Source organism: Carassius auratus, unplaced genomic scaffold, assembly GCF_003368295.1.
Source record: "Carassius auratus strain Wakin unplaced genomic scaffold, ASM336829v1 scaf_tig00214259, whole genome shotgun sequence".
NCBI lineage: Eukaryota > Metazoa > Chordata > Actinopteri > Cypriniformes > Cyprinidae > Carassius > Carassius auratus.
Window position 1 is genome coordinate 1,834,745 of NW_020527582.1, and position 24,931 is coordinate 1,859,675.

Below are 24,931 nucleotides of genomic sequence, written 5' to 3' on the forward strand. Positions count from 1 at the left end.
GAAGTCTTACAGGTTTGGAATGATATGAGGGTGAGTAATCAAATAAAGCAGCAACCTTAACAAATCAATTTTGATAAATCTGTTTTAAAATGAAAAGTTTTGACTAATTTACCACAACTGAACTAAACAGGAGCAGAAATTGAGTACCTATATTGCAAAAAGCATTGTCTAGATGGCCACAGAGTGGTCTGACTTTTCTTAAAAGGGCTTTTGGTTACTTCCTGCATGTACATGCTGTTTGATTAATAATATCACTATATGGTATCCTCTTTCAGAATGCAACACTGTACAATATGAGAACACAGGCCTGTGTTTTTATGGATAAAATCAATATTGCTGGATACTGATATCCTTTGGCTATATCAGTATACTTTATAACTCCTGCACAGATCTTTACATGTGTCTCGATGGAGTCCTTCTGCTTTCAACCAGAATCAAAGTCAACAGAATTTCTGATGGAAGTCCAAGGCAGACATCTCCGCTCCTGGTTTCTCCAGCACTAGCCGGGCAGGAAAAGAGAGTGGAGGCTTCACTAGTTTATTTCTGCTCTGCTTATTTACGACTGAATCAAGGCCACAGAAAGAGAGCTGGCTGTGGGCGATCTCTACAGCTATGAGTAGATGCTGGCCCACTGAGCAGGGACAAGGCTGCTTTGTTGGGGTCCTTCATGCAATGGGTCAGGCTCCTCCACAGCGGCCGGAGGGCCAACGTGGGAAAAGCGGCATCTTGCAACCAGCCTGCATTCCACATCACTAAGCATCAGAAGGAAATCTGCTGACGCCTGATTCTGTGCATGTACAGTACATGTCTCTGCATGTGTTTGTTATTGTCCTACAAGACACTTACAGGATTTAACTAACCCTTTTTCACTTTAAAAAGACATTGAGAGGCAATCCACAACAGCAAAGAGGCTCTCTTTAGTGCTGTATGAGGATGTTTTGCAACATTGAACATTGCGATTTCCCATTCTTTAAAATCACAGAGGGAAAGACATGAAGCCACTGAGAGGGGGCACAGCATTCCCTTTAAAAGCTGTTGTAAAGAGGTAAAGCTGACATGGGGTGGCTGTTACATAAGGGGAGAGTGTGGCCATTCATTTTTAATGTAGGTGAGGGCCCTCTCTGTGCAGGGAAGAGAGCAGATGGGCTGCTGATGGAGAGCTCAGGCCTCATGGATGGCTCTGTGCATTCTTCTGCAGCTCTGCCATGCAGGCAATTCACCAGTAGTGTCATCAGCATGAATAAAAGATAACTCGGCTGACTTCTTTTATACAGTTTCAGACTTTTTTTTTTTAAGTAAAAGATTTTAAAGGGGTACTTCACCCAAAAATCTCAGCCTCATGTCATTCTTGTATGAATTTCTTTCTTCTGCTGAACACCGTAAAATGTAAGTCAGTGGAGTCCAATATTATATGGACATAAAAAGAAAGACATTTTTCAGAATATCTTATTTTGTGCTCTACAGAAGAGAGAAAATTATTTTACTTAAAAAAAAAAAAGGTAAAAAACTGCATAATTACACAAGGATTTTTTTTAAATTGCATTACAATTTTACTTTACACTAGAACATATCTAATGCATGAGAATGAATAATATATAAGTACCATGCAGACAACTGAGAATATATGAAAGCATACAAAAATATTTATAAATCATAAGCCAATTTGTATGTATACTTGATAAAACCATAAAAAAAAACAAATCTTCTGTCCATATTATAGATGCCACTCTGACATTTTTTATTTCTAATTAGTAAGGGATTGAGCACTGAATGAATAAAAAAATATTTCTAAAATGACATCAGAGAGAGGTTTTGAATGCATTCTTGTTCTTTGCTCACTGATTTTCTTGACCTATAAAACTGGAACGCTGCTTTGATGGATGAGGACAGTGCGTGCATGGCAAATCCTGCTTCCTGTGCACTGAACACTACAGTAGCATGGTTTTGGTTTGCACAGCATTCATTTGGCCAGCTGGGATGGCTTTATGATGAGCAAACAATTTTACGAATTGTATAAACAGAAATTTTTACACACTCATTAATTGAGGCAAACATGAATGGTGGACAAAAAAAGGATGTTCTGTGCCATGTGCCCAGTAACATGATCTATACCCCTTTGTCAGTTGCGGTGCTTAAGTACGACTGGACTTATCAGCGGCTGCAGACGTCCTGAACCCTATCTAAGCACGGATGAGAAGGAAACTGTTATACTCTGTCCAGACATCAGTTTGTCCCCTATGCCACTATGGGACACACGTGCTGAATATTTGTGCATAGATAATTTCTGAACTTCAACCTAAAACTGACTGCTGAACTAGATATTGATAAAAGGCTAAATATTTTGAGGCAATTACAGTCTCATTTTTTGAGTCTCAAACTGTGAAACAAATAGATTGACCCCAAAAAGTATTTGGACTTTGCACATTATATAATAAAATATCACCCCATGCGATTAACTTATGTCATACATTAAAAAACATAATAAAATAAAATCATATTGGGTCAAAAGTAAAGCAAAAGTTGTTAAAAAACGTAAAAAATCCAAATGTATTTGAAGGGATCTCTTGGTTTGATGTTGTGTTACCGAATTCAATAAGTCAAACATTTTAAAATGTCAATGTCTAAAATTGTCCAATTACTTTTTGTGGCCATAGTACATCTGAAATTGCACTACAGTAAATGGAAACATCATGAAATCATTAAAGATGGTTTGTTACAGGAATGAGAAGTAGGCCACACTCACCTCTACAATGTCAGAGTTGGTTCTGCTCTCGTGGGGTTCGTTGTATTCTGTGTACTTAAGTAGGACTTTGTCCATGTCAGTGCTGGCATACTGAAAGAGTTTGTTCGAGCTGTTGAATATGATCAGAGCAATCTCACAGTCACACAAAACGCTGAGCTCATAAGCTTTCTTCATCAAACCAAACTTCCGTTTTGTGAAGGTAACCTGTGGAAAAAATACAGAGAAAATAAGAATGCTCAGTAAAATGTTAACACATATACACCCCAAAATTTGCATTCTTATTAGTATATAGAAAGTCAATCAAGATTATCTCGAGAATACAGAGGAAAATACCATACTGTTGTAGTTCATTAGCCCAACAATTAATACCAATAAAAAAGGAAATCTCATAAACGTTCCATGTTCACAACAATTTACACTTAAATAAAAATTATTTTCTATGTTTTGCCACAAATACTGTCAGTTGAAACAGCCTTTGTGGCAAAACATAGAAAATAATTTTAATTAAAACAAATAATAATGAAACATACAATTCAGGAACTTTATTATACTATATTATGTATTACTATACATTTTCTTGTCATCTGGAATTTAACAAAGCTTAAATAAAAAATAAATAACTAAATAAATAAAGGTAATACATATGTTACGGTCTATAAATTATTTATTTGCCAAATGACAGTAATATTCTGTAAATCTGTGCCAGGATGGAATTTGGTTGAGCAGACATATAATAGCTATAACTCCTACTCTCTCTTGTCATGAATCGTCATTACTGTTCCGCATTCTCATTGGTTTGTTGGAATGTGGTGATTTCACGCACAAGAAAAGCTGTCCATGATTTGTTCACAAGTGGAAAAATGCGCTGTTGCTACTAGATCTCAATCATCAAAAATCATAGTGTACTTGATGCATAACTAACATGACTAAATCATATGAAAAAATAAATAAAATCACTGTATATTTTCCTGAATCAAGTTCACTCAAAATTTAGCTTCTTATGTTTTGGCCTAGACTAAGCATGCTGAAGGTATACGTTTTTTGGCAACATGCTTGACCAAACTAATTAAAGTGAAAATATTAATATTAAATTAAAGTGGAATATATTTGCAGGGATGCGTAGCACTACTTGGTTAAAGAATACACACCTTATTTATTCAGTAATATTGTAAAAAAAAAAGGGACCAATCGAAGTCATTGTTTGATAGGAACACAGGACATCCCTTTAATAGAAAGCTAACAAATACTGAAAATATAACTTTAAAATCACAGATCAAAATAATTGTGGTGGCGACCCTTACAATGGTTTTGGACTGTCTTTCGGGATCTGATAAAGTCTAATTGTTTTAGTGGTGTCCATCTATCCTGGGCCATGTTACTGTGAGATAATGAGTCAAGCAGACAGCAGAGCTGCCACACTGATGTCATGGCAGGTCAGACAGAAGGTCAGCGTGAGGAGCGCAACAGAGGCTCCACAGCCTGTGCAATCAGCCCATTAGGGAGACAGCGGGCTCCATCAGTCCTGCCTGCATCCTCTGACAGCCTCTTCCTGCAGGGCCATCGCTGAAACATGAGCCGGCTTATATGATTCTGCAGGTCGCACATACACGCCCATAACTATCGGACTTTTCTAGAGATGACCAGTCATTATGCACCAAGCTATACAGTGAGCCAAGCCAAGCATGTGTCCTATTATCCACGAGAAGCTCATTCAGGATCCTTCAAAAGCCTGAAAATGAATTATACATTTGCTCAGCTCTCATGTTTAACAAGTGTTGAACAGCGGAGATAGCAGCAGATTTACTTGCATAATACAGAAGCGTCAGAACGACATCATGGATGAGCATATGAACACTCAAGATGAGCAGGATGTGTCGTGCACATGGCAAAACTTACAGAGATGCCATGGAAAGCTGTGCCTAGGGCGAAAAGAAGTTGGAGAGCGTGCGCATGCGAGGGAGAGGGGGAGAGAGAGAGAGAGCTGTATGATTACTTCCGCCAATTTCACTGACCTACAAAGCAGAGCTGAGCAGATGAGCTGGCTTTGTTCAACTTTAATTGGTCACAGCTTGCAGAAACCCTCAATTCAAATGGTGCAATACAATATAATCCAATGAGCACCACACTATCTCTGAATCCATACTGTTTTCGGTCCAACTGTATGTTACATGTTCTGCATTACAGGTAATTACAATGCTTAATTGTGTTTTCAGAAGAACAAAACATTTGAGAACATGATTTAACCAATTAATGCATAAAAAGGCAGCTATATGATGTTATTATGAGGTAATCAAAAAATAACAAGAATTAGAATTAGAACACAGGGTAAAACATATTGTATATAGGCCTACAGATATATAACTGTTCAAAAGAAGAAGAAGAAAAGTATTTCATTTGTATGCTAAATATAAAATCAGGAATGTGTTAAATACAGTAATACTGTGAAATATTATTGCAATTTACAATAACTGTTTTCTATTTCACAATATTTTAAACTGTAGTTTATCTCCGTGATGAATTTTCAGCATTCATTACTCCAGTCTTCAGTGTCACATTATTCTTCAGAAATCAATTAAATATCCCAACTTCGTGCTAGAGGAACATTTCTTATCATCAATGTTGAAAACAGCTGAATAATACATAAAAGCTGAATAAATAAATGCTGTATAATATTTCTATGGACACTCTGATAAATTGTATTCAAAATTATCGAATAAATAGAAAGTTTAAAGAACAGCATTTATTTGAAACATACATACATATGCAATACGTATGCATGCATATGTATATTTACACATATACTGTATACTGTACAGTATACAAGCATGCCACACTTCACAAGACTGTTCTTGCTGCTTAAAATTCCATGACAGCTACTGTTGGACAAAATCAAATCTGCACAGGACAAATGTTATGTTGATGCACATTCGTCCAAATCCATTCAACCTCCAATGACATGAGGCAATGACACACAGCAGCTTTCATTATCAATAAACGGAAAGTGAACGGAGTGTGCTGGCGAAGCAGGACTGTATACCTGAGCAGTCCAGGGAGAACAGTAAGTTAAGCTCAGGCAGACAGCAGTGTGAATTCCCAGAGCCACAGAGAGCTGCTCCCTCCCAACTGTCATTAAGACTCCGCTTGCCTCTATTGCAGAGCAAACACAAGGCAAAGCAGCCTCCAAAATCTCTCTGGACAGACCTTTTCCAAGTATATCATGATTAAATGCTCCTTCATACCAAAAATGGCAGATTTAATTGTGCAACTTAATAGTGGAAAAAAAGATGGGAACCATAGTCCAAATAGGTGGCATAGTTCAGGTTGAAGTTGACCTCTGAGGCAGCAGAAGAAAATGTCACAAAATGTCACAAAATTGTTCCACTCCATTTCTGTTCAGGGCACTTGCTTGCTGACCCAGAGTAATGATTTATTCCAGCTGCAGTGCAGAGCAGTGTCATATGTGTATAGATACACATAAAATATACACACTCAAACAAGAGCTTTTAACTTCATAACTTATCATGAAAAGAGCAATTATACTCTTCTCAGCTTTGGGCAGCACAATACACGTCTGTGACTGCAGTAATGACAAACGCAGTTGTCATCTGTATGATAAGTACAGTGTACCAGCCACAGTATAAGAATGCCACAAATAAGCACTCTAGATTCAACCAGGGCTTTTGGGTGAGTCTCTAAACAACACCCCTAGTCTATCGGGTCACTGCTGAGCCAGTGAAAAGCCAAAGAGATATCTGAGGTCACTAGGGCTTTTTTTCCCACTAGCTTACAGAGAAACACACTCACACAGCAGTTGGGCTAGGGTGTGACTGATTTCAGACTTTTTGTGTTCCAGTTCTACATAACTGTATTATACTGACCTAGTTATTGTCATATGTGTTAAGGCTGGACAATTAACTGAAATTAATTAATTTGTCTGCAGTTTTCACTGAAAGAAACACTTGTGGTTTAACATTTGAAACATACTGTATACTGTGTATTTTTTATTATTATTAACATGATATTCTTTTTTTCTTAACTATTTTATAATATATTGGTGAGAATATCCATTCCACAAACAGATCTCGGGAGCACTTCAACATGGGAGGGGGGGGGCAATATGACCAAAATCTTATATCACGGTATGACTAATTTTATATCACGATAAGTATATACTTTATATCACGATATAGTTATTTATTATTTTTAAAAAAGGTTATGGAATTAAATTAAAATAATCTTTGATATCTTGACAAGTTACAAAAGTGATTTGGTCAGGAGCAGTGAGAGATTTTCTCTCACTGTTGTTGGATTAATATTAATGGCAGACAGGAGGAATATTGGACAGCTTCCCTTTTAAGACCGAAGTCCAGATCCAATATACAGTTGCATATGCATTTTCTTTTTCAACTGTTTACTCTCTCTCCAGACCTAAATCAATGCGTTTATGAGGATACTTGCAAAGATGGGGATTCTGACACATTTAAGTGGGTTTATGTAATTGTTCCAAGCCAATAAAGCAGCAAAAAAAATTGCGCTCTGTTGTTTGTTTGCTGTTTCAACAGGATACGAGACAACAGACTTTTTATTTCATCCATCTGATATATATCATCATATCGCACAGCCCAACTTCAACACAGCACCCAAACTAAAGTGTAAGGAAGTGATGCTATGAGTCATGTTTTGTGCTCCAAACTTCTCTTTGTTCCCTCTAACTTGTGGCAGTCTTTGATAAGGTCATTCTATCCCAGCCATCCAGTAATTATATTAGCATTTCTCATCTAATTGTACAGCAGGAATAAAAACGCTGACCTTTTCACAACTTTTTCAGCATATCAGGTAGAGCAGTGGTTCCCAAAGTAGGGGTCGCGACCCCACGGTGGGTCGCGGGACCCCGGCGCAGGGGTCGCGAGATGATTTCGATATAGGCTTTATATATTTTTGTTTCAATTAATTTAACTCTTTCGCATCGCACGTACGATCACACCGGTGTGATCAGTCTAGGCTAGTCCCTGGAGTGTAACTGTTACGACCACACCGGTCAGTGCATGACGTGAAATTCAAATGTGCTCTCGCGAGTTGGCTGGCGCTGAGCCAGAGACAAGTGCGCTCAGAGCTGTCATCACAACTTTTCAGTGTTTTCAACCACATAATGTTTATTTTAGGTTTCAGACATATAAGTACTAGAAAAAACAATACATTTAGAGTTTGTAAAATACACACTGCTGTCAAAGGAAGAGGCAATAATAATCTTTTTCATTATAATTAGACACATTTTATTCATATCAGATACACATTGTGTAAGTAACTTTAAAGTTTACTCCATTATTCTCCCAGTTCACCAGCCACTTACTTTTATGTATTTCGGGAGAAGTGGATGAATTCACGTGTTGTAAATCCAACAGATCTGATTCTCTGAACTGCGTCTGCGGCACAAACTAAGATGGCGGCGCCCATCGCGCATACAGCTCAACTAACGCGATCGTTATAAAGGTGTTTAAACAACAAAACACTTCCACTTGCATATATTTGACAATCGGAATATCAGCTATTTCATGCCATATCTAACAAATTTGTTAATATTTTGAATAAAAAAGGAAAAATGAGAAAAGCGGATCATTCATTCAGCTCTGTTGTTGCTGCGGTATGTCACGTGACAAGCAATGACGCGTCACCATGGAAAGCATAAAGTGACACATCTAGCGGATTAGCATGAGTGTGTGTGTGTGTGTGTGTGTGTGTGTGTGTGTGTGTGTGTGTGTGTGTGTGTGTGTGTGCGTGCGTGTGTGCGTGCGCGCGCGCGCACGGGTGTGAGCACGCGTGTGAGCAGCTCAGACTTACTCGACTGGTTCCTGATGGCAGAATAATGAACGAGTTCAACCCAACATAGCTGCACAGTTACTTTCCGAGAGAGAACAGGTGGATATCGAACAGCTCATGCAGAATTGTAACACTGATTCTGCACGCAGAACAATAAAATATAACTTCGTGTGCTTTGAGACTGGGCATAAAATTGATTTGCTGTACATTTCACGCGACGAGAGGTGTTTTTTTTTTGGGGGGGGGGGGGGGGGGTCGCGGGGCAGCAGCGTATTTATCATGGGGTCGCGGGCTAAAAAGTTTGGGAACCCCTGAGGTAGAGGCTGGGGTACTCATTCTGCTCTGCCATCGTCTCTTTCAAGTTTTATCTCTTACTTTTCTCACTATGTCCTCTTTTTGCTGCCAGCGCACTGGGTCGTATACCACTGGGCATTGTGGCTTCTAAGAATTTCAAGATACCAGTGAATCAAAGCAAATGAGGATGTGTGTGAGTAAAAATAAACCCTTGCTCCCATAAATGAGGAAATGGGCAATATGTGTGGGTGAAAAGTGTTGCAATGCATTTACGCATTTACTTGACCAGAATCTTAAGGAATTCCTTGTTGTGGGTTGTGGTGAAACAAACTAGATCATGAGGAAATGCACCCACGTAGATGAAGCGTATGCGAATATGTTTACATCTGTATGTGTTTGTTTCACCTCAGAAAAATGACAAGGTCTGGTTTGTCAGTCAAAGACTCCATCACAGGCTGTCCTTAGGGAAAGGAGTCAACAGGAAAAACAAGCCATGTTGGCCTGTATTGTGCTCTGTTATTGGAGATGATGCCTCTTATATCGAATCGGAGTGTGGTAAGGGACCAGGGGTGACATATTATTGAAAGCAGCAAGTCAGCTTCAACGGTCTTGATAACAAATGGCAGGAGGTCTATGAAGTCCAGAGAAAGTCTCTACCATAGCACCAGCTGGCAGAGTGACCCAAGCCCCCTGGCTCCTGCTTCCCAGCAAAGAGCACTCAGGCTTGGGAGACAGGCAGCGGTCCCTCCCTCCTGTCCGGCTGGATCAGCTTTCACAGGACGCAGAGGAAGCCCTGGGTCCACAGTTCACTGCTGGGTTCTGAGCATTCGAGTACCCAAAGGGCAGAGCCAGCCAGCTGGGACTGTGCCAGTTGACCTTGTAATTAGACTGATTTCTATGCATTTATCTCTCACCCCCATTCACGACATGAACTTCACCTGTGATAATTGGCCTCTTACATTCTGTTCAAAGTCAGCTATCAAAGCAATTAAGGCAAAACAAGCCAGAAAAAAAACGGTTCATATTTTCAAAGGTACTTGAATGCAATGTGATTCCATAATTCAGTGAGATGCCTATAAAGACAGAATTGTAAAGCATCGTTCAAGCAAAAGCTATTCCTAAATGTATGGAACCTAATTACGCTGCTGTCTCAAATACATTTGGGGAAAAATTCTAAGCAAAATTGTTTTCATCAAGAAGGCAGACACAGAAAGTGTCTATAACCAGCAAGGTAAAATATATTTATAATCATAATTAAATGACACATCCAACAGATTTATAATTGATTGATTTAATTGACAGATTTATCAAATAAAATCAATGATGTTATACAAAACGTTTATTATAAATGTATATTCTTATTATAAACAAATATATAGTGAATCTATTAATAAATAAATAACCACTCGGAACAGATCTCGTTTAGTTTCTTGAATGAATAATGAGGCCAACAGGCTTGACAGGATAAGAAATCATTAAAGGGACAATAAGTAACTTTTTAGGTATTTTATTATCTAAAATCAATATTTTTATTCATAAATATGCCCTCAATGGTGTACAAATACCTATGCCAATGTTTAAACTAATCCTTGTAAATGAAGAATTTATTATCTTTATATACATGGGACGGGTAGGTCGACGGAGGCTTCCATGTAGTTCCGCCATCTTGCAAAACTATAATAGCAGAGAGGGACAAAAAGTACTAAGCCAACGCGTTTCCACAACACGTTTTCGGTCAGAGCCAGAAACGCAGGTGCAGAGCAGTGAGAGGTGCTTGAAACTGCACCGGCAAGTTTAAAAGTCTGGATTGCATTCTTATTATGGACCATACATATGCCGCGCCACAGGAGAAGAAAACATCGTCGCCAAAACAGTCAAAAATAGAACGTAAAAGGAAACGTGACCGTAGATTACAGAAAACAAGAGTTAATGTCGGGGAAGCTTTTTCTAGGTGGAAAGAGCTAATGCTGGATAAAGATTTCAAAAGAGACGCTGAAGTGGCCAGTTTTCTTCTCGACAGGTAAGTCAGTGTTACAATCTATATTACAATATTTTTTTTATATCTAACAATGCACATTATTCAGAAAATATAACGAATAAAGAAAACATAACTACTAATTACAATATTTCATGTTTTCCACAGTCAGTAATTCATACTGTAACATTCGTTTGTTTATGGTCATGTTGCAGTTTGTTTGAAATAACACACCTGTTCACCTGAAGGAAAACTCGACGAAGTGCTATTAGAAGACATCCCGTCAAAGCTTTTTGGTACATATCGCCTAACGTAGATGCAACGCGCATTTGAAAAAGCGAGGCGCTGGAGAGCAAAATTAGTTTGAATGCAAAATACAATTTCACCACTAGATGGGAGTAATTCCTACTTAGTGTCCCTTTAATCAGATTATTTCGGATATAACGATCATCTGCATTACTAAAATATAACTCTGTTGTTGATATTCCTCCACCACTATGAATAACTGAAGGGAGGTGGGTGGAGTTTTCATCGTTCAGAGCGTTTCATTGTTGTTGTCATCAAACATGAATTACAGACAGAAAACCACCCACATTATTTCCCATTACAAACCTACAGTACAGCTATACTCTAATGCAGTTTAACCAAAAACAAAACTCCCTTTGCTTCAAATAATCAATTTTAGCTGAAATTACAGCCTATCAATTGAGGACGCCCAATATTGGAAAGGACACGTTAAGTGAACACCATCTTGTTTTTTTCGTTTTTTTTTTTTTTTTCTATTGAAACCTTTTTTTTTCACTCCCAGGTTTCTAAACCATGTTTTCATCATTAAAGAATAATGGTGTTCTCTCAGAACCTTTTAGAGACAGAGAAGAAGAGGAGTCTGATAAAATGGAAGGATGTGCATCACTTTTTTTCCAGCAAAAAAAAAAAAAATAAATAAAAGGGATGAAAAAGAGCTCACTCTAGAACATGTGATATGCGGAAGCAAAAGTAAGCCAAAGCAAGGGCGGGCGACACTCCACCCAGCAGTGAAATCATCAAACTTTTAATGACTTGGGTAATTACCCCTAGTGAGCCTGCTTAATGGCGTACGGCGGACGTCGTTAGGCACAGAGGTCCAAACGCACACACTGGCACACAAACGCAGCTTTGTGAGAGCATGTCGACTGTATGGAAACAAAGCCAAAAGGTACCTGATGGAATCTCATGTGACAATTTTTCTCTCTCAGCTTAACAAGGAGTTTTCCTGTGTGTGCGTTAGCAGAACTCTTCCCTCGAGTATTTACACTAGCGTTCACGATAATACTTTCCATCCTCTGTGAATCAAAGAGCTGTCACAACACAATCAGAGCTACAATCGAGTAATGCTGTTTCCACACTGACAGGCAGCACTCATTAGGGTCTTTTGAGACCATCACCGTAATTATAAGTTTTCTACTAGGGGAGTAATTCAAAAGCATGTTACTACCGCTATCACATGAGACAGGTGTGTGACATCATCAGGACAAATAATTACAGGTTTGAAGAGCCTTAGAGGAAATCAGAGCTTATACCGAGTGGACGAGGGACAGGTGGAGAGCGAGAAGGAGTGGGGATACAGGATCATTCTGTCCTCCTGCGCTATTATGGCAGTTGTTCCCCTTACACAGCTTTGCAATTAGCATGTCAGCCTGAGCTGTTCAGTGAAACTCACCAAATCTACTCCTCTTCTTCTTCTCCTTTCACTGTCATTCCTTCCTCTTCCTAAGGCTGCACTTAACAGGGTTTTTGGTGAAAACTCCAGAAGGACAGGGCTGCATGCATGACAGGACCTCCAGCTCCTCCATATTTCATAAAGTGTGAGCGCGCTGCCGAGTGAGAGCTGAGACGCTCGGTCTTCATTCTCATAAAATAATGCATTCAGTTCTCTTTCTTCCACTGATGGGACTCAATCAATGCTTCAATCGACATTTGTTGTGTATTCAGACTTTTTCCTGGTGAGTTTCCTGGTGAATCAATCGAAGAGCTGGATCCAATGCTCACCAAGATCTTCCAAACCCCTCCAAGGTGAATAACATTGCAAGATGCGTGTACAATGAACATCCCGTGGCTTGCCTCTGAACCTATTGTTTTGACAGATACTGCAATTGTGGACCTCTCAACCCCCGCTACGCTTTCCTAAATAAATCCTGATAGGTCAACAGGCTTTCCAGAGCCCATCTCATAATGATACAAGACACCCCTGCTGAAGCTGTGCTGCGTGCAGTACTGCCACTGTATTTAATTAGGCCACTTAAGGCATTCTATCATTCTATTGCAATGAATAAAGATAGCTCCCAGCACAGGCGTGCAGATAAGGATTTTAATTGTCTTCTTTCAGTGGGCCCAGTATGCTAATGGCCATCTCCCCAGGGTGAGGAGAGCACCCTAAAGCTAGCAGAAGACTGGGTTCACACTAGCAAAGGGGGAAGCACTTTGTGGGAATGCACGCAAAAGCTTGAATAAACGGCTTACATCTTTCTCCATTTGTCTCCAAAAACTCTCTGGTGAGCAAGTCGACCACACTCACGGCTGAGCCTGTGCGCCACTGATAACCGCTCTCTCCAGTAAGTGCCGTGAAATTTGGATTCTGATGGACAAGAGTGCTATTAATTACTGCGTGGTGTATTGTCTCTCGTGCTTGGGTTTATATGGTAATAACAATGGAGAAAAGAAAAGGTGTTATTGTGATATGTTTAAAGTTTATGAGCCACAGCAAGTATGAATTTTTAAAGGGGTCAAATAAAAATAATTTACACCCCCCTGTGTCCTTCCAAACATGTTTATTTTAAATTTTTTCAGTGGAACACAAAAAATATCCTAACGTTGCAACACAAGAAAAAAAGGTATTCACAACGAGTAACAACGGATTCCATTTTAAAAATGATTCTATTTCTGCACCTCAATTTGGATGAACTGTCCAATTAAAGGGTTAGTTCACCCAAATAGCAAAATTATGTAATTAATAACTTACCCTCATGTTGTTCCAAACCCGTAAGACCTCCGTTTATCTTTGGAACACAGTTTAAGATATTTTAGATTTAATCTGAGAGCTCTCAGTCCCTCCAATGAAGCTGTGTGTACGGTATACTGTCCATGTCCAGAAAGGTGAGAAAAACATCATCAAAGTAGTCCATGTGACATCAGAGGGTCAGTTAGAATTTTTTGAAGCATCGAAAATACATTTTGGTCCAAAAATAGCAAAAACTATTACTTTATTCAGCATTGTCTTCTCTTCCGTGTCTGTTGTGAGAGAGAGTTCAAAACAAAGCAGTTTGTGATATCTGGTTCGCAAACTAATCATTCAATGTAACCGGATCTTTTTGAACCATTTCACCAAAACGGACTGAATCGTTTAAAACGGTTCACATCTCCAATAAGCATTAATCCACAAATGACTTAAGCTGTTAACTTTTTCAATGTGGCTGAGACTTCCTCTAAGTTAAAACAAACCAATATCCCGGAGTAATTCATTTACTCAAACAGTACTGACTGAACTGCTGTGAAGAGAGAATTGAAGATGAACGACTCGTTCATGAGTCAAGAACCGGTTGCATCGGTTTTCAGATCACCAGTACTTCTTTCGGACAGTTTGATTCAATAAACTGGTTGAAGAAAATGGTTCGCCGGTTCTTTTGCACTCGACGTAATGGCGTCATTGGCGATGATTTCCCTTGATTTAAGCCTTCAGTTTAACCGCGCCCATAACACTAGCACAGAATCAGTTCAGAATCAATCACCAAGGGAATCAGTTCGGTTCAGACGCTCTGTGTATCAGTCTGCTTCACGCTGAATCACACATGCGCAGTATCATCAGCTCCAAAGTTCTCAAATCTGACGCATCTGACAGAAACGGTTCTTGACTCAAGAACGAGTCAGTCTGTTGTTTGTTATCTGGCTCAGCTCATCAGTTCATCTTCAGTTCTCTCTTCACAGCAGTTCAGTCAGTGTACTGTTTGAGTACATGAATTACTACGGGATAATGGTTTGTTTAAACTCAGAGGGAGTGTCTGCCACATTAAAAATGTTAACAGCTTAAGTCTTTTGTGGATTAATGCATATTGCATATTGGAACTGTTTAAAACGATTCAGTTCGATTTGATCCGAAAAATCCGGTTACATCGAATGATTAGTTCGCGAACCGGATATCACAAGCTGCTTTGTTTTTAACTCTCTCACAAGAGACACGGAAAAGAAGACAATGCTGAATAAAGTTGCAGTTTTTGCTATTTTTTGACCAAAATGTATTTTCGATGCTTCAAAAAATTCTAACTGGCCCTCTGATGTCACATGGACTACTTTGATGATGTTTTTCTTACCTTTCTGGATATGGACAGTATACCGTTCAAACAGCTTCAATGGAGGGACTGAGAGCTCTCGGACTAAATCTAAAATATCTTAAACTGTGTTACAAAGATAAACAGAGGTCTTACCGGTTTGGAACAACATGAGGGTAAGTTATTAATTACATAATTTTGCTATTTGGGTGAACTAACCCTTTAAGATCGGTTGAATATAATACACCGAATCAAATAAACAGCCAGTCACAAAGTGATTTCACATTAACTTTCTCTTTTTTTCCTGATTCTTTCTCCCCTCTCTTGCTTTTTATTTTTTATTTTATTTTTGCTGATGTTGTAAGCCGGGGCAGATAGTGCAGATGCTGATGTTTCTAGTAGACATCTTCTCTTTGCCTGCCATCCTATTTGGATCCCACCCAGGACCTGGTGTTATGCTGATAATTGGCCTGTCCTGTAAATTCAAGTTTCTCACTTGGCTGAACTGCTACCTCCACAGTAACTGTCAGAGAGGTGGGAGGAGAACTGGGGGCAAGGAGGGAGGAGGGCACGGGCTGTTATGTTATCACCCTCAGGAGAGTGAGCAAAACCTCAATTAGCTTTCCATGAGCATGGCAAGAAAGTTATTTCACCGACGAGACAGTGCAAATGATATTTTGAGCGGGTGTGAATAGGTGCATCAAGTCAAGCAGGAGAGACGTAGACTGACGCATACTTTTTTCATTATCAAATCCTTCAACATGTCAAATGGAGTGGCTTCCCCTTTCAAACAGACATTAGACATGCCATGTATGTTTGAGAGGAACTGTACGTGCCCCACATCTGTTTTATATGTGTGTTTTCCCTTCCCTGCAATGACAGTGACCAGACAGGACTGTGTTATGTTATATATATTTAGCACGAGTAGACAAGGGTGAATTCCAGTCTGTCTCTGTCGCTGGCCAGATCACTGGCACTTTTCTGAGGAAAGGACAGGAAAATAGAGAGAGAGACAGAAGCAGAAAGAGGAAGATGGAGAGAGAGAAGGGCACAGCGTGTCCCACTGTCCCTCCTTGTAATGAGAGGGTGCCGTGGTGCAGAGGCTGCTCCTAATTACTACCAAGCAGCTGCAACCACAGGGAGAAATGGGCCCCTACCGGGACCCAGCACAAACCCACCAGTGTAGAGAGAGAGAGAGAGAGAGAGAGAGAGAGGAAAAAGGCCTATAGTTGCCCCACTTCACCCCAGTCACCCCTAGCACAGTGTCGCTGCCACACTGACTGGCTCGCACAAGCTCTGTCTGCCTCATCAGATTCTCCGGACCGTAATTGCAGGGTGGTGTGTGGGAGCCGCGTCTGTAAATATGGCTGTAAATGTGTCCCAGTCCCTTTTTATGGCTCTTGCTGTGTGTCTATCCAAAAATGCTGGGACAACATGTTTAGCCAATGAACAGATGGCCCAAACTAAGCAATAATCAAATGGGTCTTTCAGACCTGTTGTGTTTGCTGTGTACAAAATCATGAAGGCATTCAAGTTTTATTAAATCAATCACCATTACTCTTTTCGTTTTCGGTGTCACATGACCCTTCAGAAATCATTCTAATATACTGATTTGCTCAAGAAAAATTTGTTATAGTTATCAGTGGTTGTGCAGCAATATTTTTGTGGAACAATTTTTCAGAATGGAATTGATAATGAAGAGAAAGTTCAAAAGAACAGCATTTATATAGAAACTTTTTAAACTTCATTAACATCTTTACTGAGACTTATAAAGTATTAAATGCATCATTGCGAAGTAAAAGTATTAATTTCTTAAAAAAATAATAACTTTTTGAATAGAAGTGTAAGTATTCTCAATTTGACCCTAAGCTATACATTTACTATCAAAAACTAGAAAAAATAAATATATATAAAAAAAATCTGAATTAAAATACAGAATTTTTTTCTTCACAGACATTTTCTGTCTCTGGATTTCAAATGCTCCAAATAAAAGATGGCTGATTAAGTTATTTGTGGCCAATATTAAAATCCATTTTGTCTAAATAAATTAAACACTGAAAACCTACTTTTTATAAGCTACAAGTGAATTTCGGAAACATAATATTATATTTTACATAATGAAAAATGAATGTCCGTTCATTTTGCTAAAGATGACATTTTTAAGTATTATAAAATTTTTAGTGTTATTCAAAAATAAATTTGACAGCAAACGTAGTCTAAATATAGAGGATACAATTAATAAAAAGTATGTAATATCAATCAATAATCAATTTGGCACCAATATATTATGTATGCCACATTCCTAACGTAAAAAAAATGCTTTTTAGCTAGCATCTCACTAGATTCCAAGATATACATAGATACTGTGGGAATAAAAGAAGGATGATGTGTAAAGGAGCTACTGACCTGCCGGTTCCTCTCATCCATGATCCGTGTGATCTGTATCTTCTTCCGTCCCATCTTGGCGTCCTGCTTGGTCTCTCTGACACCCCGAGAATATCAGAAAAACACGAGAGTTTGTCTGCCTTCACTCCCCTAGTACATTGTACTTCACTCTTTCTTCTCGAGTCTTTCTCTCTCTCAGTCTTTCTTTCTGCGTCTTTTTCTTCAGGTGTCCAGACCACAATCTGTGAAACAGCATGAGAGTGAGAAAAAGAGACAAAAAGAGAGAAAACGCGTTAAAATAATTTGCAAAACTCAAAAGAGGAGGTCTGATGCAGATGAAAGTGACTAAATGCAAAATGTTCCACTGCCTGATACATGCAGGAAGGATATAAGACGGAGACCCACAATGATTTCTTATCTTTACACCTGCTTCCCTTCAACAGCTGGAGATCGGCCCACTCACATGACATTTATCATTAGCCTCAAATTCTAAAACGCTGGATAGCGGATCTGTAATTGTGATGCTCCTCCACCAGATTTTTCTATTTAGATTACCACTGTTGATCTCTAACATTGAATCAGTCTGAAATATTCCCACGTAAAAAAATAAATACGACCTCACATTGTTTCAGTTACGTTTACACACTGCCTCCGAAACATTTGTGTGTCATAAAAATTTTTTGATCAGGTTTGATTTTTTTTTTTTTCGCAAATACAAAAAAAACTTCATGCATACATTTTGGACTCAGTGTGCAAAGATCTTTAATCAATTCTAATAGTTAAAATTGTACAATTATACTTTATATTACATTACAGTGAATGTAATGCAATCTTAATAATGCTGTGATGCCTAAACTTATCCAAAATATTGAATATTTGTCTGATATTCTTAATATAATGTAATTTTGTCTGTTATCACTTCACATTCCCTACAAAAACATCTGTCAAATGCCCCATCAGAGTTTTCTCTTAACTGTAGTCTCACTAAAAAAAAAAAAAAATCTTTAATAAGCATCATAATGGTCTCCTGTGGCTGATTGACAGCTATGTGGCAGACAGTTATCTGAATGAAAGTAAGCAGACTAATAAGCCAAGATGAAAAACATGTGGATGCTTCCTGCTGACTTCAGGCTTAAAGAGAAGCAAGCCTTAGCAGATAAGACAATATGACACCAATAAGCAGGTCATAAAGTCATCAGTCTGGTTTCAGAATGCACATGGTGCATAAAGTCTCTTTGGTCGTCTCGTCCTGTTTTCTTTACTCGTTTGCCTCCTTCCCACGTATCTCTCTGTCTGCATCTCTCTCTGACACAGCCTGGGACACAAGCACACACACCCTGGCTCTGCACAGCGTCTCAGGAGACAGCAAGCAGGCCTCATTCTCCCTCTCATAACCCCGGCTGCTGCCAGCTCTCGCTCCTAAGATGATTAAGAGTGCACCAAGTCTCGGGCTGACATTAGTTTAAATCCTCTGGGCCAGATGAGGCAATTCACACATGAGAGAAAGCGTGGAAGCCAAGTCAAGAAGGTTCAGAGCACAGTTTGCCCCCGGGGAGCACACGAGTCGCCCTCTCTCCCACTTCTTTCCCTGTCTCCCCTTGCTAACCTGCCCACAAAGAGCCGGCCATCTCTCAGAGGAAGCATTCATCATCTCCGTCCAGCATGGACACTGATGAACACGTAAATAGAAAATGCCTATGTAACCACATCTCACATCTGAGAGACGCTGAGGGAGGGCAGAAACTCTCTCCTCCGGAGAGGCCGAAAGAGCGCCACGCGCTTTGTAGCCACATGATGCCAGCAAAAAGATGTGGAAGTTGATGACCAGGAGGCTGTGAGTGACCCACAGGAAATAAACACTATAATTACAGGCTGAACAGAAACGGGTGTTTAGGTGTCTGCAGGTCTCTATTAGGAGTGAGATCACGCTGTCTGTCCACAGAAGGAAACTCTGACAACAGGCAGGCAAAATCAGACATTTCCCTATACTGCATCACGCCAGGCCTCTGAGTCCAACACTGTTCTTTCTCAGTCACCATGTCCCCCAGCAGGAAGGAAAAACAGACATGGGCACATTGTTTGCTTTGAGTGCTGGGAATATTCAAACTTTCACGATGGAAATGTGTTTAGAAATCCTACAACAATGGACGTTTTTCCAGGGTGATCTGAGTTAGGCTGAAAGAATGCAGAGCGGATTGACAGAGGGATTCTTCATTACTATTATTAATTTAATCATTTCACTTTAAAGATATACCCTATCATTCACAATTTGTTTTTGTGTTTTTAATTCAGAAAATTTGTTTACAATTTAAAATAACTTACTGGCTCATATTTCAGTATATTTTAAAATGTAATTTATTGAACTTTCAGCAGCCACTACTCCAGTCTCAGTGTCACATGATCCTTCAGAAATCAATCAAATATGCAATTTTTTTTTTTTAATCAATAAAGAATTTTTCTCATTTTCAATACTGAAAAAACTTCATGAAGGAAATGCGTCTACTAAAAAAAACTACAACAATGGGAGTTTTGGGGAGTGGGGGTGATGTGTGTTGGGCTGAAACTATATGCTGGATTGACTGCAAATGCATCATATTCTATTCACTGTCGATGAACATCTTTAAACTTGGGAGATTAAAACCAAATGGTTTATTTGTTCACTTTTTAATCAGTCATACTGAAATGGAAACATTTGGATTAACCATCCGAACCTTACGAGCTCCTTGATTGAAAATGTACACGGTTTGAAGTTGAGGGCTTTATCTGTGTTTGTTGTGTGCGTAACAATGCTGTTCTGCTTATCCAAACACAGCACAACATAATTACATGTATCCAGGCTTGTAGCTCTAAATCGTATTTGTGAGCTGTCATGCTCGTCTCAGAGACTGTGGGTCCAGAAGCGTAATGCATTGTGTCATGACATTTCTGTCAACTTAACAGACATAGACAAGCTACGGCAGGTTGGGTGAAGCTCTGAATGACTTGAGTAGCGCACGCCAGAACGGGACTCTATTACCGCACGAGTCTGTTTTGTTGATGGTGAGTCTCTGTTTATTTCTCTGAGACATTCTGGCACACTGGTGGAGTGGTAGTGTCTTGTACGGAGATACAGTGGAATGGATTTGTCATTTGGCCCTGTATCATAAGGCCTGGTTTCATTCAGGTTGTCCATGAGCCTAGACATTTGTTTAGACTATAATTTTAATGTAAAATTACAGAACGTGCACAATTATAGAATTAACTGAAATTAATTATAGACAGAATTACGAAAATGTCAAATATATTACAGTTAAAAAATTGAGGTTGGTAAATTTTTTTTTTTTTTTTTTTCGTTTTTGAAAGAAGTATCTTATGTACACCAATGGCGCATTTATTTGATCAGAAATGGATTAATTAACATTTATACTTCATTATACTTCAAAATGAAAACTGCTGAAAAATAATGCTTAATATTTTTATCAAAGCCATGATCGTTAGATCTGGGTGCAACAATGTATCTAGACGCGTTTAAAACATTAAAAAGGGATGCAAACAGTCTGGTGTACACTTGTTCTCCAATTATCTCGCTGTGCGGACTGTGTTGATGATATATTGTACATGGTTTATCTGCTACAGTCATGTTTAACTGAAGGGAGCTTTGTGAGTGTATCTGATAGAAACAATGTTTGTCTAACACGTTTACAGAAAGCGGGAATGTGCACATGTAAGTAATCACTCCTCCAACCAGCCTTACAGATTCTAGCTTTCATGACAAATAGGGAATTTCTCTATGAAGAAAAATGTACCAAGAGCATGATCATTTAACGATGTCAATCACAATGCTAATGATATATAAATGGCTGCTTAAACCTCATTCCAATGACAGCGCTTCTGGCATCCCTTCTCATCCCTCACTTCACCTTTATTCCCTATAATTAATCTGGTCCTGTAGAGTGTATTACAGCTCAAGTTGAGTCTTGTGTTCAAGCCCCTTCAGACAGCCAGAAAAAAAAACTGTTTTACTCTTACATCACTTTCCAACTGCTAGTTTGCCTGAAAATGAAAATTCTTAAATTATTTTACAGAACACACACAATATATATATATATATATATATATATATATATATATATATATATATATATATATATATATATATATATATATATATATATATATATATATATATATATATATATATATGGGATTTAAACAACAATTGCCACTGTATTAATACACATTTTAAATATATTTTGTGTTGCACAGAAAAACACAAACACATAATTTAGTAATGAAGTTAAATAGGCTACTATTAAGCATATCTAAAAAGAATTCATTTAGACAAAATAATTTATTAATATGTGAATTTATCGGAACCAATTCTCAATATTAACTAGTTGCCTATTAGCATGCATATTATTAACTTATTGGCTGTTTATTAGTGTTTATAAAACACATATTCTACATCCCTAATCTTACCCAATACCTAAACATAACAACTACCTTACTAACTATTAATAAGTGGCAAATTATGAGTTTATTAAGGCAAAAGTCATAGTCGATGGTTTGTAAATAACGAGGGACCTTTAATTAAGTGTGACCTAATTTTTCGGTTTGTCATTACTGCTTAGATAGATATCAGTGCATACACATTAAAGATGACAAGAAACGTACATGAAATTGCATTTTTTGTGATTGTGTTCAGTGTGGTTTATCACTGTTAACCTCAGATCATCAGAGAAGATACGGTATGTAGTGACCTCACAGTTGAATTCAAAAGCTGAGTTTATCGAAATGTACGGTGGAAGCAGTGGGGCTCGCTAGCTGTGGGTGGGATCCACTAACAGTTCCATGACACGGGAAGCAGAGCCAGCAGTCCGAAACCACTGCCGATTACATCAGCTCTCCTGAATATTACACACTCTTTCACTGTATACTATCAAGCCAAAAATGAATGGCAGTCGGCAGAGAATGTAAAACTAAGTGAACATTAAGATAACTGACATGTGATGTAATTTGTGGCAACAGTACATTTCTTGAGAAAAGCATGCTGTAATATATTTGCAAAAAAAAAAAAAAATGCATTGACACGGTGCACCTGGTCAAAAGTTTTTCTTTGATTTAATCCAGTCCAGCAGTTTTGAAAGCTGCTTACAGAACATTTGCAGTCACTATGATCAATAAGCAGGGAATATGTCTCTATAGGAGCAACTGCCGGGGCCTGACATGAAAATCAATAGGGGTACATGACCCACAGAATGTGCACAGCAAAGCCGATCTCTAGTGAGACATGTCCATGTGCTCACTGAGCTGACCCTGACCTCGCTACACATGAGTCGTTCACTTGCTCACCAACGAACACAGGTGCACATGCAGTGCAAACACACTCACACATACTGAAACAGGGGACAAAATTCTCTTGGGTTAACGTAATATAGGTTTGGTTTGCATGTGAGTTATGAGTTATGCATTTATCTCACACTGCTCGAGATGTGAGGAGAGGCCCCACCTGACATGCCGATGCTCCCTTGTCTTATAAACAAGTTAACTCCCATGTCCTTCATACTGCTCGGGAGGATTGTGTATTGTAACTGAGATGATCCCATGATGAGAGGGTCTATATAAATTTAAATGATTGTGCTGTTTGTGCGTGTGTGAGTGGGAGTGGGTGTGAGCGTGTGTTAGTGATAGGCCTCTCGCACTCTCTCCCTTCAGAACGTGCCAATGTGAGAGTGGGAGGGCTGGTACTGGGGTCAGGCCTTTTCACACTCAATAAAACATGTCCTACTCCCACTGTAATTACCACACACATATACACAGCGTTCCCTCATCTGCCCGCCAAACCTTTACTACCTCACTTTTACACAAACCTATCATTTTGGAGAGTGCTCCTCTAATCCCTTAACTGTATAAACTGCGGTTTCCTGAGCTATATTGAAAACATATCAAGAATATGAGTGACTACGGGCTACAAATTAACTTCCACGTACTGTATATTTATAGAACTCAACAAGTGTGAAAGTGTTTTCCATTGAAGAAAATGAGTTTACACATTAAATTATAAGTATGAAAAGTATTGAAATGTATAAAGTACTACAACAAGGATTTTTTTAACTGATATTTAAAATAAAATAAAGTTTTTATTATTATTATTATTATTACAAAAAAACAAAACTCTTTCATAATGGCTAATTTTGAATTCTTTTTTTATTTTACATTTAAACTGGTAAAAAAAAAAAGAAAAAAAAAAAGAAAAACTTAAATAGAGCAAACATATATACATTATATTAATGCTGTCAATCGATTACATTTTTTACTAATTGACCACACATTTTAACCACACATCTAAAATTAATCATGATTAATCTCACCTAACATTAAAGTTTTTCAAATATACTTTTATATTTTAAATGATATTTTCTGAACCACTTCAAGTCTTAAAGGCTGACGAGTTAAATCGGGTGTGCTAGATGAGTGCTGGGTTGCTCCAGGACAGTTTTGAAAACCATTTCAGAGACATGTTATTAAATGTGACTCATAAAATATATTACATGCATACACAGTTTAAAGGCAGCTTAAATCACCTCTTTGGTAACTTCATGACTTGCAGTAATTGACCACGATATTGCATGCACATAGTTTATTTTCCACTTTGATATGAATGATACAGGCTACAGCGTGCACTGGTGCCTTTCTGCATGCATTTGAAGAGCACGAGCTGCTAGCACAGTACCGTATCCACACTCGTTTTGACTCCTGCCTGGCGCTGGAGTGAAGTGGAGCATGCGTCTGAAATGTCTCCCATTACCAGTCGTTCTGCGACTGAATAAATGCACTTCTTGTCAAGAGAAAAATCTGATAAAGGCAGCAGTTGTGAGTGGGGTGTTAAAACCTAGCCCCGCCCCTCTGTTAATTGCATTATTTTTAATGTGTTAAAATGAAAATGGGTTTCATTAAAATAACAATTTTTTTTTATAAAATACATATATATATATATATATATATATAAAATTTTTCTCTGTGTCATTCCATTTTATTACATATAACTTAATTTCTGATCTTATTTGTTTTGTTTTCTTTGTATGTATGGATTATTTGGGTTGTTACTGACATCTGGTGAAAATTTCAAGTCAACAGCAACTTTAGAAATATATATACTAAGAAAAATGTTGACGTGTTCAAAACTTATTTTACCAGCTGTACATACTCAACGAGTAAACCGAACTACTAACAGGTGAACGGCTTTTGGCAATGTAATTGCAATATCAATAGAAAAAAATCTTCCCTACCTTACTTCAGTGGTGTAAAGTAAAACCTAGTGAAAACACTTGAAAAAGAAGAGAGGGTCACTACTTAATTTTTCTACGTGTCCAGTACCTCGGGCACCATTTTGACAACGCCGTTTCCTGTGCACAGGCTCCCTGAAAGCTCAACATC

The 24,931-nt window shown here is 38.5% G+C and overlaps 1 protein-coding gene across 13 annotated transcripts in view; it reads right to left on the reverse strand.

The window, feature by feature from the left end:
* The window catches only part of LOC113091649 (myocyte-specific enhancer factor 2A-like), a 97,501-nt gene that overhangs the window by 46,020 nt on the left and 26,550 nt on the right, over positions 1-24,931 (reverse strand). For all 13 annotated transcript variants that reach the window (XM_026257239.1, XM_026257237.1, XM_026257236.1 and 10 more), the window contains 2 exons: positions 17,537-17,757; positions 2,744-2,947 (listed from right to left, as the gene is read on the reverse strand). In XM_026257239.1, coding sequence (XP_026113024.1) covers positions 2,744-2,947; positions 17,537-17,590 — 258 coding nt within the window. In that variant the 5' untranslated portion in view covers positions 17,591-17,757. The remainder of the gene's footprint in view (positions 1-2,743; positions 2,948-17,536; positions 17,758-24,931) is intronic.